The 16,838-nt window shown below is 33.3% G+C and overlaps 1 protein-coding gene across 2 annotated transcripts in view; it reads right to left on the bottom strand.

The window, feature by feature from the left end:
• Nucleotides 1–249: 249 nt before the first annotated feature.
• The window catches only part of LOC130625690 (DDB1- and CUL4-associated factor 1-like), a 28,762-nt gene continuing 12,173 nt past the window's right edge, over nucleotides 250–16,838 (bottom strand). For both annotated transcript variants that reach the window (XM_057440793.1, XM_057440792.1), the window contains 27 exons: nucleotides 16,257–16,422; nucleotides 15,508–15,665; nucleotides 13,990–14,091; nucleotides 13,441–13,599; nucleotides 13,079–13,258; nucleotides 12,685–12,891; nucleotides 12,204–12,305; nucleotides 11,558–11,637; nucleotides 11,004–11,123; nucleotides 10,677–10,788; nucleotides 9,728–9,907; nucleotides 8,886–9,116; nucleotides 8,147–8,228; nucleotides 7,555–7,802; nucleotides 6,963–7,040; nucleotides 6,512–6,627; nucleotides 5,715–5,988; nucleotides 5,230–5,387; nucleotides 4,976–5,057; nucleotides 4,659–4,892; nucleotides 3,762–3,855; nucleotides 3,375–3,482; nucleotides 3,221–3,294; nucleotides 2,499–2,600; nucleotides 1,957–2,026; nucleotides 1,313–1,464; nucleotides 250–1,000 (listed from right to left, as the gene is read on the bottom strand). In XM_057440793.1, the coding sequence (XP_057296776.1) occupies nucleotides 1,316–1,464; nucleotides 1,957–2,026; nucleotides 2,499–2,600; nucleotides 3,221–3,294; nucleotides 3,375–3,482; nucleotides 3,762–3,855; nucleotides 4,659–4,892; nucleotides 4,976–5,057; nucleotides 5,230–5,387; nucleotides 5,715–5,988; nucleotides 6,512–6,627; nucleotides 6,963–7,040; nucleotides 7,555–7,802; nucleotides 8,147–8,228; nucleotides 8,886–9,116; nucleotides 9,728–9,907; nucleotides 10,677–10,788; nucleotides 11,004–11,123; nucleotides 11,558–11,637; nucleotides 12,204–12,305; nucleotides 12,685–12,891; nucleotides 13,079–13,258; nucleotides 13,441–13,599; nucleotides 13,990–14,091; nucleotides 15,508–15,665; nucleotides 16,257–16,422 (3,666 nt within the window). In that variant the 3' untranslated portion in view covers nucleotides 250–1,000; nucleotides 1,313–1,315. The remainder of the gene's footprint in view (nucleotides 1,001–1,312; nucleotides 1,465–1,956; nucleotides 2,027–2,498; nucleotides 2,601–3,220; nucleotides 3,295–3,374; nucleotides 3,483–3,761; nucleotides 3,856–4,658; nucleotides 4,893–4,975; nucleotides 5,058–5,229; nucleotides 5,388–5,714; nucleotides 5,989–6,511; nucleotides 6,628–6,962; nucleotides 7,041–7,554; nucleotides 7,803–8,146; nucleotides 8,229–8,885; nucleotides 9,117–9,727; nucleotides 9,908–10,676; nucleotides 10,789–11,003; nucleotides 11,124–11,557; nucleotides 11,638–12,203; nucleotides 12,306–12,684; nucleotides 12,892–13,078; nucleotides 13,259–13,440; nucleotides 13,600–13,989; nucleotides 14,092–15,507; nucleotides 15,666–16,256; nucleotides 16,423–16,838) is intronic.

A 16,838-nucleotide genomic window follows, 5' to 3' on the forward strand; every position in this document is an offset into this window, starting at 1 on the left:
GTTACGTAATATTAGGTGCTCTATTACACGGCACTTTAGTTCCAGTCTTAATGTTCGTAAAACTAACAACAACTGCTACTTTTCTTACGAATCGATTTACCATCAGTACTTTACCAAGACAACTATACTACTCAATACCGCGTTAATGTTCCGCGTGGAGTTTAGAAAATAAATAAGGTTACTTTCCGTGGAGCAAAGGGAAAGGGAGAATAATTTGCGTAATCTGTTTTACACGAAAATTACACACGATTTTAGGTGTGAGAAAACAAGTTTATTAATGTCACTAAGTCTTTGAAAGTTTATTTACAGTGAAACGTCGTTATGGTGGACATCCTTTATAGCGGACATCCAGCTACGGTGTGCACTACTCAGGCATGTAAAAAATGACGGGTAAAATCTAATAACAAAACTTATATAAATCGGAGAATATATAGCGGACATCTCCATTGCTGACATCATTCAAAGTTCCAATTTACCTTACTACCACAGAGATAACCTCATTGCAACAAACACAGCCAACAGTGAGTGACATAAAAACAATTTTTGTAAGATATATTTCTTTAAGGATAATTTTCATATTTTTTATATTTCGGCAGGTACATTTTTAGGCCTTCAAAAATAATACCTGACATGGAGTGTGTTTTATTCTTCAGAATAAAACCTTTACAATTTATTTTCTTTAGACTTTTTTTTAAAACCAGCCTTTTGACACACGTCGATTCCACTACGCAGTAGCGCGCAAATTGCACGTTCTCGAAGTAATAGCGGACACTTTAGGTCTCTACGGTCTCCGCTAAAAAGGGATGTTACTGCATCACCTGTTTTTTCACTTTTTTTTGCGAAACGAGCAAAAAAATTTTCATATAGTTTTAACCGTTCTTTTTGAATATAAATATCTGACAGGAACATTTTCGGTTTCATAAAGTTTGTCATTTGTTCATTTACAGCACTTTACTCGCAAACATCGTGGTCACACGCTCTTTAAAATTGCATCATACATCTAAATTAAAGATAAAATACAACTACTATACCAAACAAAATAAGAGTGGCAAGATGTGTTTTTTTAGTGAAAAGTCAGTGTACCCTCTTCTGGGATTGTACGGCGAATAAACGACTCGACATTTTTTAAAAACAGCAAAAAAACCCTGGAGAAGTCATGCAAGTATTGTAAATTGACGAATTTTGATCCATTTTGTATCAAAATTTTTAGGTGTCAGAAAAAATTTAAGTATTCTCTCGCAAAGCTTTACATCACAGGAAATAAAAATAACTCTTAATTAGGAACTCCGCATATCAACATTTAACAGCAAACCTTTCAGGCATCACTTTCGGTATCATCGTCATCCATATCGTCGTCATCATCCATGTCAAAGTCGGTTTCATCATCATCTTCGTCGCCATCTTCATCGTTGTTGTTGGAACTCTCTTCTCCGTCAAACGTCACATCATAATCATCATCATGCGCTTAATCAAATAAGAATGAATTATAAAAGGGCGTTGGTTGTTATAAAGAAGGACACCCTTTTTTTATATAATATGTGACTCAAAATTATTTCAAAAGAAAAAACGAAGCAATCGTAAGCTACAGCCTAGCCCAGAGATTCACACGATAAATACGATTAAAACTTTATTTTGATTGGCAATACAGCCTACTAAGCTAGCAAACACGTGAGTTTGCTAAAAAAAACAAAAAGTGAAACTGTAATAAAAAGAAGAACTTTAGCAACAATGAAAATTTTGAATTGCCGACAAAAAGCGTATATCAAAGCTTCAAAACACCGAAAAAACCAAACGATTAGACTTTTAGGTTTATTTTATAAAAACAGTACAATATAGACGAGTGGAAGCTCTAAAAGATTTACCAAGATAATAAGTTGATTACATGTGAAGTTAAGAAATTCGACATTTTTATATCTTAAGTTATTAAACATGAAATTCTTATAAAAAGAAGTGTACCAAATATGTTATTGATAAGATCTCTAATCTCGCTTCCTTCTTGTGTATCTTGTTCTTCAGATTCATCTTCCTAAAACAACAAAATAATGCCTTTACCCGCCACTTTAAATTCCTAATTTTAAATCTTAATTTACACCGGCAAAAGAAAAGTCAAGTCCTTTTAGATAACTCCTTAAATAGTTGACAGCAATTAGTCGACATTACAATTAGCGGGCCAAAGCGATTGGACTAAGTGTCTGCTAGTTAGAGATTCGATTGTATAATAAATTTCTTCATGAGGCGTATCCGCAAAAGTAAATTCTTAAGTGGTTGCGAAACGAGTTGTTGATTTTAGTGACTCCCACAAAATTCATTTAAAGCGTGATGTCACTCCGGTGGAGAGCAACTTGTGCTCTGGACGATTAAGTCTGATCCAACCAAAAGAGAGTATTTGAAAAAAATTTACCAAAACATTTGCAGCCGACTTGCTCAAACATCATTACTTATATCAACAACGATGACGGTATGGCATAAAAAGAAGAATGAATCCATCAAAATCTTACCGGTTCTTCGTCACTTTCTTCTTCACCAACTCGCTTAGTTCGCCCAATATCGTAAAATCTACAAGTTGAATCCATATCGATCGTCGATAAATTACCTCCATTCTGTAACAAATGAATTTGGAGTATAGCAAAAATAAATTTTATAGCTGCGTATACACTTGATTAAGCACCCCTCTCGATAAGCGACCGGGCGTCTAATTGAGTTTGATGACAAGGGGTGGTTCTTTGAATTGGAGCGAGTGCAATTAAAAGTACTAGAAATGCAACGCGTAACCTTATGTAAGACTAAATTGTCTTTGTTTAACTTAGAGGAAGGATTAACTCTTCATTGGTTACAATTTTTAAAAATTAAAAAACATTTTTCTCAATATGCGGAACTTTGCCGTATTCCGCGCCTGAATATATGCAGAAAAACGTTAATCCACCTCTTCCATTTCGTACGCGCACCCCCGCGTTGCTCTTACGTAAAAACATGTGGGGTAAACAAGTAGCAAAATCAATATTAATTGCGACTTTTGAATAAGCGCACACAAAGAACAGATAAAAAATTCACAACGCCTAAAAAATTGAATGGGTTTTAGCGAGAACATATTATTTAGGAATTTGTCTCCCAATAAAATTAAATTGCATAAACTCCCGATAACAGTGAATTAAATTTTAATTTTTTTTCAAAAATTTCCAAAATTCCGGTTCATTCTTTTACACAAAAGGTTGTTGCGTACCTCTATCACAGCAAGAACTTGATCATCCGGATTTGGACAGATGTTGAAAATCGTTTTCTTTACATCTATGGTACCTGTAGCAAAGAAAATATGGCGGTGTTTACATCTAGGCGCTGGAGCAGGTTGCTTAGTAACAACAAAGAGCTGAACATACCAATAGGAGAATAATCGAATGAATCGAAAGTTCGAAACGATGATTCGTACGGCCCCAGCATTCCTGCGTGTTCGATTATCATGTCTTTTGATTGAGCCATATGTTTTACTAAATAAAATATTGCACAATCACAAAAAGAATAGAACTTCCAACACTTTTACCTTCTGACCTGCAGATGAGAATATTATTACATCGAAAAAAGGAAAACTTTTCTCTTCTGAAGAAATTAGTAAAGAATTGTTTTATAAACTAATGTTATATAGACACGAAAAGAAAGGGACGTACAATGCGGCGCTATTAAAAATTTCCCGCCCACACATTTCTACAACTATTTAGAGCATGTTCGCCAAACTGCTCTAACATTACAAAAAAAAAATGACGACATACCTCCATATATGACATCACCAGACGAACTAAACACGATTTGACATTGGTCCAGCGCGGGACACGTGTTAAGCAGGTGAAATGTCCGAACATCCCACTGCGAGCAGTTAAGGGGAATAAAATCCAGCAAGAAATAAAAAGTAGGCTTCACACAGTAAAAATCATTAATTTGTGAAACACAAAAACTGAAAGACCACTTCCTACAATCAGCAAACAATTAAGAGGCCTGGGACGAGTAAACGAGTGTCATTTAAGCAAAAAAATTTATGTTAATCAATTTACCTGATTGATAAAGTTTGAATGCATATCCCTTGACAGGTCTTAAAATTACTGATGACTAATGTCAAAATTTGCTATTACTGAAATATGACATCATAATTTATGTAGCATAATTAAATCTGAAATTCTTTAAAAGGGAATATCTTGAGAATAAAAAGAGCTTTTTAAAAAATGTAAAAAGACTTGTTAACCAACTTTTTAAGCTCTATAATTTAATTTCAAATTTCAGTTCGAAATATGAAGGCGAGACCAATCTTCTGCTGCTTCATTTATCTTTACTATCTTATCGGACTTAAAAACGTCGGAGAAAGAGGCCAAAATATTTTGAGGATGACGAAAATTATGTATTAGAATACTCATGCCAGAGCTGTTTTAAGTGTTTTTCACTGTCTTAAACGGAGACGCTGAAAGAAAAACGCAGACAAGATTAACAAATGTAAAAAAGTGAAGAAAGTTTATCTAGGTGACGCATAATTTTGCTCGACGAAAATTTTGAGTGACATGGTGGAGAAGGTATTGTTTTGGTATTTTTACATCGTAGTTACAACAGTTAAAAATAGTTCTAAAAACTGAAAAAGAGGAACTGAAAACACCTATAATTGGTTTCCTGAAAAAGGATACAACCTCTGAATTGATGATAATTTCCAGACCCGATGGATGAAAAACACCGCTAACGAAGTCGTTAAATTTATCGAACTTATGAATCATGTTCTTTGCTCGTACATCCCACAAACAGCCATCATTCAATAACAAGTCATCGCGGGGACCGAAACAAGCGAAATTCTTCGAGTAGTGATTCGCGTTTGCCTCGTCGTAAAATGTACGGACCAGCGCCCCTGATGTCAAGTCATACACCTAAAAAGTAAAAGATGCCATTGTAATTCGAGACGACTTTTGGAGAAGATGAACATTAAAATTCGATCGAATGTTTCTCTCACGTGCGCCGTAATGTCATCAGTACCCACGACTCTTTCCTCGCTCGTACTGAACCGAACAAAGTTATCTTCAGGGAGTTCCCATCTAAACATTAAAAACAGTAATAATAATGAATATATATTCAGAAGAAAATTACCGTAAACGCACCAAAAAAACCCGGGGCAAGTTTAAAAGCATTTGTTACCTCAGGTGGTGGCGAAAACATCACTAATCAAAGTGAATCTGTCATGTATAAAGGTAATAAAAAACCACTAACTTCAATTCAAATGATATTGTTTGATCAGAAGCTGTGTTTATGCCCCATACCGCACCTTGCGGTGTTCCATACGAAGCAGAGGTTGTCAACAACTTATAGTTCCTTCCGATGTAACAAGTAGAAATTGGTGCGCCGTGACACGAGTGTAAAACTTCCTCCTAGTAAACACAAAACCTTTAAATAAAAAAGACACATTAACTTCCTTCACATGCTCACATCATGTATGCATAAACGTCCAATGCTTTTTTCTCCTTTCTTAAAGGCCGATTCTTCCATTAAAGCGTTCTTAACCCCAGTTCCCAGTGCCTGTGATTTGGCAGCTTTGGAAGTTGAGAAGTGTCAATTTTGCAAACCGAAATCTTACGCTGTCATCGTTAGTAAAATGGAAATAAAGGATATTGAACGCCTGCAACCGAACTTGCAGTCATAACATACTAGCAGCTATAAGTTGTCTTCTAAAAACCCGACAAAAGGACAATACATACCTGACCGTAATAGTTAAATATTTTGACGTCCCCTGCTTGCGTTCCAACACATATGCTTTCACCATCAGGTACCCACGCACAGCACGTGAACATCGAGTCGTCTTCTGACGGTTTGATACAACCCGTCGAACGAAATTTGTTATACAAGTAACGACGGTTTTGTTTACGTCCTTGTGTGCCGCCATGTCGTGGAAATGATTGTCGCGTCACGAGTCGTTTCGTGATGTTGGGAGAGGCGTAACTGCTGTAGCGAGGCTCTGGACAATGATGAGGTCTGACACATACCAAAGAAAAATTGTGTCAACACGGATATTTTATTGTTAAAGACTTTTTGCGGTTCAAAAGATGTGACATTCCTCGTTTATTTAAAATCTAAATTTCCTATTTTTAAGAGCCAACAATACCACCAACAAGACAGAAATATTATAAACATAAATAAAAGGTCGTTTTAACGTCTTTGGGGATTCCAACCTAATGGCTGGCTTGTTCGCCCCTCCGACTGTAACTGTGACATTACCGCTAAAGATACGTACAGCATTGCTCTAACTTGCTTGCCTGCCACAGAAGTCGATTAGTGGTCAGTAGATGGCACCAAATGTAAAACACAAGAATAGGACAATCTCAAATCAAAACACTTAAGCCGCATTGGACATTGCAAACAAAAAAGAGTACTCTGAAATAACGAAACTAAAGAATATCATAACTCTCACTCATCGCCTTCACTCTAGCTCTCACCTTCCAAAAAAACTACGATTTTTTAATTTTTATATTAGTACTTAACAGAACAACTAATTCACCTTAACAGAGAAAACGGTGGACATGTAGCTACAGGGTTCGAGCAGTGAGCATGCTGTTCTCGCAGGTAACCTGTCACGATACTGTCTAAAGATGGTGGCACAGCTGCTTGAGGAGCCTAAATAAGAAAACTGGATGAGAGGCATGTTACCTATCAAAAAATTTAAAAAAAATGGTCCTTGCTGTGATTGAAAAGCTTTTTTCTTTCAAAAAAGGAATAAATCTCTTAGTTTTTCACATCTGAAACTCAAATTAGTATTGTTTGTACTCCTTGATCTGTTATTTTTTTGTATGTGATAAATCCGTTTTGTTTTCAAACTTTATTTCACAATAATGTCCAAAAATAAAAAAAGCTACTACCTGAAATAATTTTCATGCGAAGTCAGTGAAATCGGATATTATAACCCGTTTCGGAGTCCCGTTTTAAAATGTAAGAACAAACGGTGAACTTACAGTTGCAACAGTTTGTTTGACACTTGACAACGTGAATACAGAGGAGAGAGATTTTCTTGGTCGAGGAGTTAACGGTAGCTAATGTCAACAAAAAAACATTACAACGCGACTGAACACAACAATATTCGTCGTGACACTTAAAAATCAAAGAATTAATTTTTGCGAGGATTTCGCGTCTTTTTTCATCAATTTCCAGATTATAAATTCCCGCGAAATAATACGCACATAAAACTTAAATATCCTTATACTGCTTTCTTTCTCGAATTCCTTCTCTATAATAATAGCCGTAGTTTGTAACGGAAACACAAAATACGATATATAAAGGGCGACTAGTTTTTATATAATCTAGCTAAAAATGTAAAATGACGTTGTTCGCGCCAAAAAGTTCATAAAAAATCTCTAATTCGCGAAAAACGGAGAAAAAATCCGTAAAAAGTGAGAGGATAGGTAAAAACTAGGTCTCGCGTAAATAAATTTTCTTGTAGCATTTCCCTGATTTTTTAGTTAGCCTTGGTAAGAATGCAGTTCCCTATATAGAATAACATTAACAAAGTTGAATTGGAAAAAAATGTATATAATAAAATCATAGTACCTTTCTTTCAAACTGCGGCGAAGAAAACGGTGACACCAAAGAGAGAGAAGACTTCCGACTTTGATAAGGAGTAGCTGGTTCTCTCAGCGCAACACTTAACTTTTTATGCTTATTGATCGGTGTTCCAAAACCATTACCGGTGGGAAAAGAACGTGTGGAGAAGGGTGTTGTGGGAGAGTCAACGCATGGTTTTTCTTCACGCGGCAAGTTGGCTTCTGCTTTTAACGCGTCTGCAGCTTTTTCTAAACCTTAAAAAAAAGATAGATGTGAAAACGTTTAATTATCTAGTTGGTCGAAGAGGTATGACTATTTATATGATTATCATACGACGACGCATGTGGATTGCTGGGAATAAATATTCAAGCTATCTGACCCTCGCGTCACTTTTGTTATTTAATCAGAAAACTCTGAAGTGCAGCCAAAAACAGACTTTTAAGAATAAAACACAATTAAAGCCCTTGCCTTACTCGGAAGAAATACAGCAAACCATAACATTTCGTACACCAACCCTTTACCCGTGGTAAAGCAAATCTGCAATCTAACAGTCTGGATAAGTAAGACATGGAGAGGTAAACAAGGCAAGTGTACATACCTTGTGATAGTAGATGCTTGTGTATAATCATGAGGAGCTCTTTTTGAGGGTAAGATATTTTCGTTTGTGCGATAATGTCCGACTATGGAAAACAAAAACATTGTAATATTTATTAAAGACAAAAAAGGATGAAAGTACAAAAAATAGAGCAGTGGGCGGAACAATTGCAAAGTGTGATTGCCGCTTTGGCGGATTTTATCAGCCTATTTAAAGTCATCTATCAATTGATAACCACCTTGTATGGCAGGAGTGCAAAGTTGAATAGTAATATGTATTGAGCCAGATGAAAACATCAGTTCACAAAAAACAGTTTCAACCATGCCTTACCGACGAGCACTAATATTTTCACAGAATAATTTATTTAATAATTTCTACGGTCACTGCCGTTAGCGGACATACTATGCAACTGGTACTTCAGAAGCAGAAACTTTTGCGGGAAAAAAGTTTGGCGAGGGTAGAAAAATCAGGAGAAAATTTCATTAAAATTAAAGATCACTTTTCTTTACTTTCATTACCAGTAATCAAGTCTACATCCGTTATTATATCAAGGAAATGCCGAATATCCAAAGAATATTCTTAGCACCAAAAAAGAATGAAAACACCCCTTATTATGAGATTGCCTCAAAATTGATAAATAAATATAAATTGGTGTAAATTATAGTTCTTCAATTTACTGAGACTTACCAAGATGCATTGCAAACTAAAAAAAACTGAAGCCTGATGCTGCAAACTAGATTACCTTTGTTATTCTGGACAACATGGGAATGGATTCGAATCGATCGCTGTGCAATGACTTCCCTGTCACTCGTTCAATCAAAGATGTTGCATATTTACAAAACTTTTCGTGCTCATTCTTTTTATCAGATAGAATTGGTTCCCTCATTAGAAATTGTAACTGTTCATTGTGAAATATGGGTAGTTTCCCAAGCACTTGACGGATACGGTCGTCTTCGGATAGACCAACCAGTACCTGATAATATATATGGTTAAAAAATAAACAAGAATAAAATGCACCATGTTTTCTCAAAATTAAATGTCTTTTTTACGATATTATTTACGATACATGTTTTACATGTATCGTAAAAAATATCTCTCTACAAGCTCTAAAACCCTGAGTTGCTAGGACAAAAAACATAATGTTTTATCACTTTTCAACTGTTTACAATCATGTAAAAAAACGAACAAATTTTTAAATTATCACCCTCATATTATACCAAGTTATTCAGATATAGGTGTTTTTTGTCAGTTTACATTAGAAAATTTATACTAATTCAAGAAATTGTTACGCATTTTCACGACATCAGAAGAAAACTTTTTCGGGAATTTTTCCGTTTTCATTTTTTAATGTTTTTATGCTGAATCTGTATAAGTTTGCAAAATTTAGTGTAAACGCAATCTATATAAATTTATATTTTTAATAACTTCACTTCTAAATTCGGATAAATTTGGTTAAGTGTAAACGTAGTATTAAAAATAGTTCCTGCTACGTAAAAACCCATTATCATTAATTCATCCCCTCATTCATTTATCCCTTCATTTATTCATTCATTCATCCATCTACACAAAATCTCTCGAGCATACCTTACAAACTAACGCACGTATAGAATCAGCCTCTGTTATTGGTGTCTTTACATCTAACAAAGACAACAAAATCTTAATGCCATTGTTCAAGCGAACAAACGACCATATTCTGGCCATAGCTTGTAATCCCTTGGTACGATATTTCTGTGAAGATGAATTTTGTAAGTCTGATTTGATACCCTGCAAAAAAGAACATATTAACAAAACAAAAAGTATAAAATACATGTGGTTTTAATGACATATTCATGTAAACGTATGTTAATACTTTAAGAAACATATACATGGTCGTTCAGCATGTATATTTAGCGCATCAGGAGTTTCATTTCACTCTAGTTCTTGTATTGCTGGTTACGATTGGGACACTGCGAAAATGCTTAAACAAGAATTTAATAAATTTGATCGTGAGGTACGCGAAGCATTGGAAATACAGTTCCAGGACACGTCACCTAGACGATGGTCAGTATGCAACGACGAAACTCTGGAAGCCAATGTTTGCGTACCTTAAACGGAAGTCGTTGCGGTGACGTCGATTTGATGTCAATGTAATGACGACCGTTAAAAAATTCTGTATAGTCTGATGAAGACCTCCAATACTGAGGTCGAAAGATTACCATAAAAATATATATGCTGAACGACCATGTATATGTTTCTTTAAAGTTTGTGGTTTTAAAACTATTTTCAATATAAAGCCAAAAAATAGCAATTTGGCTTTTGCAGTTTTTACAGATGTCACTTTCAGTTTTATAATAATAACTGTCCACCCATAAAAATGTCCAACAAATGGGTCCTATAGAAAATATTGATTTATAATTTTGAATAACTAAAACATGAAAATTCCCACCAAAGATCATTAATAAAAATAATCCACCAAAAAATTTGCCACACTAAGAGTTCCTGGAAATCACTTAGCCAAAGATAACAGTCGAAGAAAATAGTTCTACCAACTTACCACCGAAAGATCTTTGGAATGTGTTGTCACGCAGTTGCATAAAATCCTGAGAGCAGCTTTTTGAATTTGAACATCGTGAACTAAATCCCCTTCAACTGCTCGTAACAACACCCTAAAATATAGCGTCAATCCAAAGTATCTTTATTAGGACAATAATAGGACAGATTACCAATTTACGATAGAATCACACTTCTTGCAGAGTAGCTAACAAAATATATCATTAAATTAGACCTTCATGAAAATCCGATAAACAACAGCAGAGGAATTTTGGGTTGTCGGCAAGAACAGCCACAAAAAAATTTAACAGGAAACAGTATAAACACTCACTTTATTCCTGACTGTTTCTCCACAACTGAAACTTCGATATCTTGACATAATGACAAGCAGATTTTCTTTGATGCTGACACAGCGGTAAGCGCATCAAGAGCACTCACCATGACATCAATTCTAAAAAGGAAAAAAGGTGTGATCAAAAAATGGTAATAAAATGAGTATACGTTTATGCAATGTTAGATTCCTAAGTAAAGATACTGAGCACAGTTTTTTATCTTAATCTACCCCCTTACCCTTAGCTATGCAACTGCAAAACAGTTTTAACACTTCCTTTCCCAAATTATAAAAAGCATGCATCCAAATTAAAGCCACTGGATTTTATCCTGCCTGTCTTTCTAATAAACAGATAATTTTTAAAGTATTTTATTCATCCTATAAATTACACATGCGCAAAGATTTAATCGACTCCACTGAAAAAATAGAACACTTTTTGACAGAATTTTGGCTACAAAATGACTTGACTATTAGTTGAATCATTAAAATAAACCATTTTAAGTGAACAATTTTTTCAACTTATTATCAATTTTCACAAAAGTAAAAATTATCACCTGTTATTGTAACTTTTCCAGTTGGATGCTATAGCAACGAGTTTTAGTAATAATGGTGCGATGTTTAAATTGACAGTTCTCTGTAAAAAAATAATATAGATTCCACTGCTTTTACTTTAACCTTTATTACCAAATATTTGCTGACATAAAATCCAAATTGCCTGCTTCATGTCAGCAAATCTTATGTTAATGATTTATACACTGGTTTGCAATCACATGCTTTAATACACAAACAACAGTTAAATTTAGAGGAAAATTTAAATCTAACTTGAAAAAAACATGTCAGCAAAAATATGTGGATATGAATTATGAATTTTTGTTAATGCCTCGTCAATGGCAGAGACGACTTTTCTTCTAAATTTTCGTTCAGCTATACCATTAATAATTTTCTACACTTTCAGATTTTTTGGCAATACTTACCTGTAATAGCTCAATGCTTTTTTAAACCACCCTTATGTAAAAACTTGGAGACCTTGATAGTCAATCAATAACAAAAAAGAAGTTAGATATTGTATTAAACTTTTACATGGTGTAACTCAAGCTATGAATAACAAATCAAAAAAGTTGATTGACACCTAAATAAATTTCTGATGTATGCACGAAGAAAAAGGATGTAGCACCGAGCTCAAATGAAAAGTAAAAATACCTTAATAAGTTGCTTTTCCATGCTACTCATATCTCTGGATGTGAAGCCTTGTATCAGCTCAATATTCTCATACAAATCTTCATTGACAGCTGATAAAACAGACTAAAAAATTGAAAAAAATGAAAACAGTTCTAAAAAAGAAATTATACATTGTGACCAAACCATAGTTTTTGTGATGTTTGAAAATAAAATACTTTTAAAACTGAGTCAAAACAGACTTTTTAGATTAAGTGCCAAAGTCCTTGATTGTAATACTTAAATGAGTTTCAAAGGCTGGACAGAGTTTTATATATAAAGTTTTTGACTAATGACAAATGGAAACAAAAGTTATTTTAAGAATAGCAGACCAATCATTTGAAATGTATTGCAAGTTAAACCTTTAATTATAGCTAAGTCTCATAGACACAGATTACAGAAAATGTGACACCTCTAGATGGGATGTTGAGAGAAATGCTAATAGGAATACTTTATATTCACTCACACGATAAGCTGGCAATGGAGCAGGAGGGGTGGATCCTGTCTCGCGGGCTAAAACCCTCCTATATTCCTGAGCAATTATCGTGATATGAGCTTCAAAGTATTTCTTTAAAGTTAAACTTGCATTCTTTGCCATTTCCCTGTCAAAGAATACATCATCGTCTGTTGATAAGTCTGATTCTTCAACACGAAGAATTTTTAATGTGCTAATCTAAACAAAAACAATAAAAGATATTAACATTCTTAACTTATTGATGAATAATAAACTATTGAAAAATTCATTGTTACAACATCACGGAAGCCTTAGCTTTTTATCCTAACTCGATGAGAGTAAACCACACCCTTCCCTTTAATTAAATGAACTACAGACAAGAAAACAAAACAAAATATTTACCTACCATATTTACAACAACACGAAGCCCATCCATGGAATCAAACAAGTTCAGAATTGATCGAAAGGAAAAAGTCATTGAAAAAAATAAAGAGGAGTGGCATCGTCCAGAGATGTGAGCACATTCCAGAAGCCATAACAAGTACTCTGTGAGGTGCTTTAAAGTTGGTTGTGGAAGAAGACATATCTAAAATTCGAATTACATCTTCATAAAAATGTACCTTGGATGAATTAATTTTTAATAATTGTATTCAGACTTTGAGAGATTTCTTTTTATGAAAGACAAGTTTTCATATATTTTTCTCAAGTCGGAGTTAGCAACTGTGTATTAATGGTTACATAATGGTGATTGTGATGATAAATACCCACACGTTCAACAGCATCTTCACTGTAAGCCACATAATACAAACAAAGGGATGACATAGTTGCAACTGGTGATGGCTGAGGAATCTCTAAAATCTTTTGTATTCCGCCACGATGAATAAAATCAACAATGAATTTTTTATGACAAAGTAATGATGAAAGATACTATAAGAAAAATTGAACATTGCTTTTATTATATATTCAATTCCCTATCTTTTCACAATTTTATTTCCTACATAATTTCATTTAATATAAGGAATTTCAAAACAAAGAAAAAAATCTGCACTCAAAAAACACCCTTAGCGTTTAATAACTCCCCCAAAAATTTTTTTCTTTCACTAAAAGCATATGATCCATTGATTTGTGCCATTTTTTTCAAAAAAAGCTCTACTCTGCAAAACATTTTATGGAATAAGATTTTTTTATGTTGAAAAAAATTGGTTAAACAGGTTTACAATATCCTTGAAAAGTTCCTTTTTTTGGATTCTGCATAAGGTGTAAAAGTATCACTAGAAGAAGACACACTTCTGTAAAATTCAGACACAATCTACTTACTAATAATGCACCACAGGCTAAACCTGGATTGGAGTGTGAAGCTGGATTGATGTAATGAAATATCAAATCTATTACATTTTGTTCAAATGCAACTGGAAGAAGCTAAAAAAGAATTCTATGTAATAAAAAACTTCTTTCACAAGAAAATAGTATGGAAACATTTATTTTCAGCAATTCAAAAAATTTTATAAAGTATTTACCGCAATACATGACTGGTGTGAAGACATTAAGATTTAAAAAAATTTTGTTCATACTGTTGTCAAATTTGTTAATCGCTTATTATGCTTAAGGTTACTGTAAAGGAAACAAATTTTTTTTTAAGGTTTTTTACAAAAAATTCATGACATATAGAAAAAAAAATTCTCTTTCGAATGACATATTTAATATTTCATGAAAATATTTGGAACATCCCTTTTTTCTGAAAAGAGCCTTTTCAGAGGTGTTATATCCTTCACACCTTCGAGAAAATATGTGCAAAATGAGTTACGCATATTTTTTGTAAACATTGTACATGATATGAAACTACCGTATAAATATATGCATAATAATATTTTTAGATAGTTTACTTTCACCATCGATATATATACATGTTGTCATATAAAAAATCATTAAAAAAAATCAAAGTTAAGGAGTATCATATAAGCTTTCTCTTGTAACCCTGACTTTTGTCTTTTAATAATTCTGAACGTGCACGCATATTCAGCATAAAAAAAAAGTTCACACTTTCATCATCTTTCTGCATACTCAGTTCACACATTTTCAAAACACCTACGAAAATTTTTAAAAACAAATATCTCGTTAGTAAATTTTCGCATACATGCCTTTACGTTTGTGGTCTCTTTTTCCGAAACCTTCCTATTGACTCATTGAAATTTTCGGTAATGGAAATCTGAAAAATTTATGCACAAAAGGTTCCCGGATTTTTTTGTATAAATTACTGATTAGCGAATTATGACGATAGAAAGAAAAAAATATGCATTTTTTTGAATGATTATATATAATTACAAATAATTTCATAACGACGTTGTTACAAAAAAAAAACGGGAACCTTTTTGAATTTAATTTATGCTGGATGTGATAGTGCAAAAACGAGAAGTCTGCGACCATGCGTTCGGAAGAAGAAGCCAATTTAAAACGTACGGTGAAAAAAAAATGGTGTGTGTTTAATTCATTATATTTTCTTTTTGGAAAATTAACATCTCATGAAAATAACACCATCAAAAAAGTCTTTCATCAAGCATTCAGAAACAAAAAAAAAAATTAAAAAAATGTAAAAGTATTGATAAATTATAAGGGTTTTTCTGAGACTACTCATCAAGTGAGTTTTTTCCTTTACAGTAACCTTAAGCAATTACTTCCATAATCTTCTAATAAAGATGAAATTTATTCTATGACAGAAACAAACCTGTGCTTTGTCTGTTTAAAAGGGAATCATATTCCAAACCTTAATTCAGACATGTTAATGTTTTGAATAACATTTGATATATTAAAATTTCAATTAAAAAATAAATTCGCTACCTCTTGATATTCACCCATTGGATGTAAATATCTCATAAATAGAATTTGTTGCATTCCAACTGTCAGTGGAGATAGTAACAGATCAAGTGTACGGTATTCATATGTTTTATTCTTTGAAAGCTGACTGTATCTTCTCTTCTTATTTCCAGAGCTGGTCACTATATATAAAGGCATAAAATATCTAATCTTAAAATGAATCTGAGGCAATAAATAATGTTAATCTTATTTTGTAGAGCTTGAAAAGTTGTTTAACAGGTATTTTAAATTTTTAAAAAAGCTCTGCCTATTCTAAGATTCATTTTAAAGATGTGTGATTAATCTGTGTGACTTTTACGGTCTAAATTATAATGTCCTTGTCACAATCTTTGCTAAACAATTTCTTAAAATAGTGCTAGCTGACTCAAATTTCTGTTGATTACTTTGTAACTTTGGATTTTATTGTTCGTTAATAAGAAAAAAATGTGGGTCTGCTTCAATAGGTTTTATGATAATACTCACAAACTGGCAAAGAGTCCAAAGTTACAGGAGATGTGAACAAAGATAAAAGGAAACTAGCGCAAGTGAACTAGCATCATTTTGATTTTTTTTGTTTTCACTGGAGGTAACCTTTAATAATGCAAATTCAAAACTTTATCCAATGGAAAAACTTTTTGTTGGTCCGTGTAGTAGTTGTACTTAAAGGGAGTGTTGAAAATAACAACACAATTCTTCTTACATTTAAAAAAATTTCAGGCATTAAATATACTCACCTTTAGGAGTAACGGGTAATTCTGATTCCTTTTTCTCACTTTTCTTCTTTTTACCTGATTGCTTGATAGATAGCGATTTTGTAATGCTATTAATATCATCAATGCAAGGAGCATCCAAATCTGAAACCTCTGACAAAATCTTTAATCTTTTTACAACAAGTGGAACCTGATGGAAAAGAAAAGGGGCAATTAATGGATCAGCTTTTATCTCATTTCTAAAAATTGGATGTGTCGTTGTGAATGCAAGAGCAATCACCCGTCCCTTATTGACAGACCTGCATTTCTAAGCACGTTTCCTCCCCTCCCCTGTTGGCTAATCTTAATTAGGAAAATTAAAACAAGTGAAATTAGGCTTTGAAAAAAAAACACAAAAGGTTTAAGAACCAGAAAAACATTCTTAAAGTCAGTTGCATGTTCATGTTCTGATTTAAACAGTTCTTGGGCTTCGAATACAGGCATAAAATGTATCCTTTATTTTAAACTAAACTTTAGCTTAAACAAGCTCTCTAACATCATAACAATAAAAAATTCATTTTTTAAATCTAAAAAAATAAGATAGATTACTTTATAAATTTAAAACTT

This window comes from Hydractinia symbiolongicarpus, chromosome 14, assembly GCF_029227915.1.
Source record: "Hydractinia symbiolongicarpus strain clone_291-10 chromosome 14, HSymV2.1, whole genome shotgun sequence".
NCBI lineage: Eukaryota > Metazoa > Cnidaria > Hydrozoa > Anthoathecata > Hydractiniidae > Hydractinia > Hydractinia symbiolongicarpus.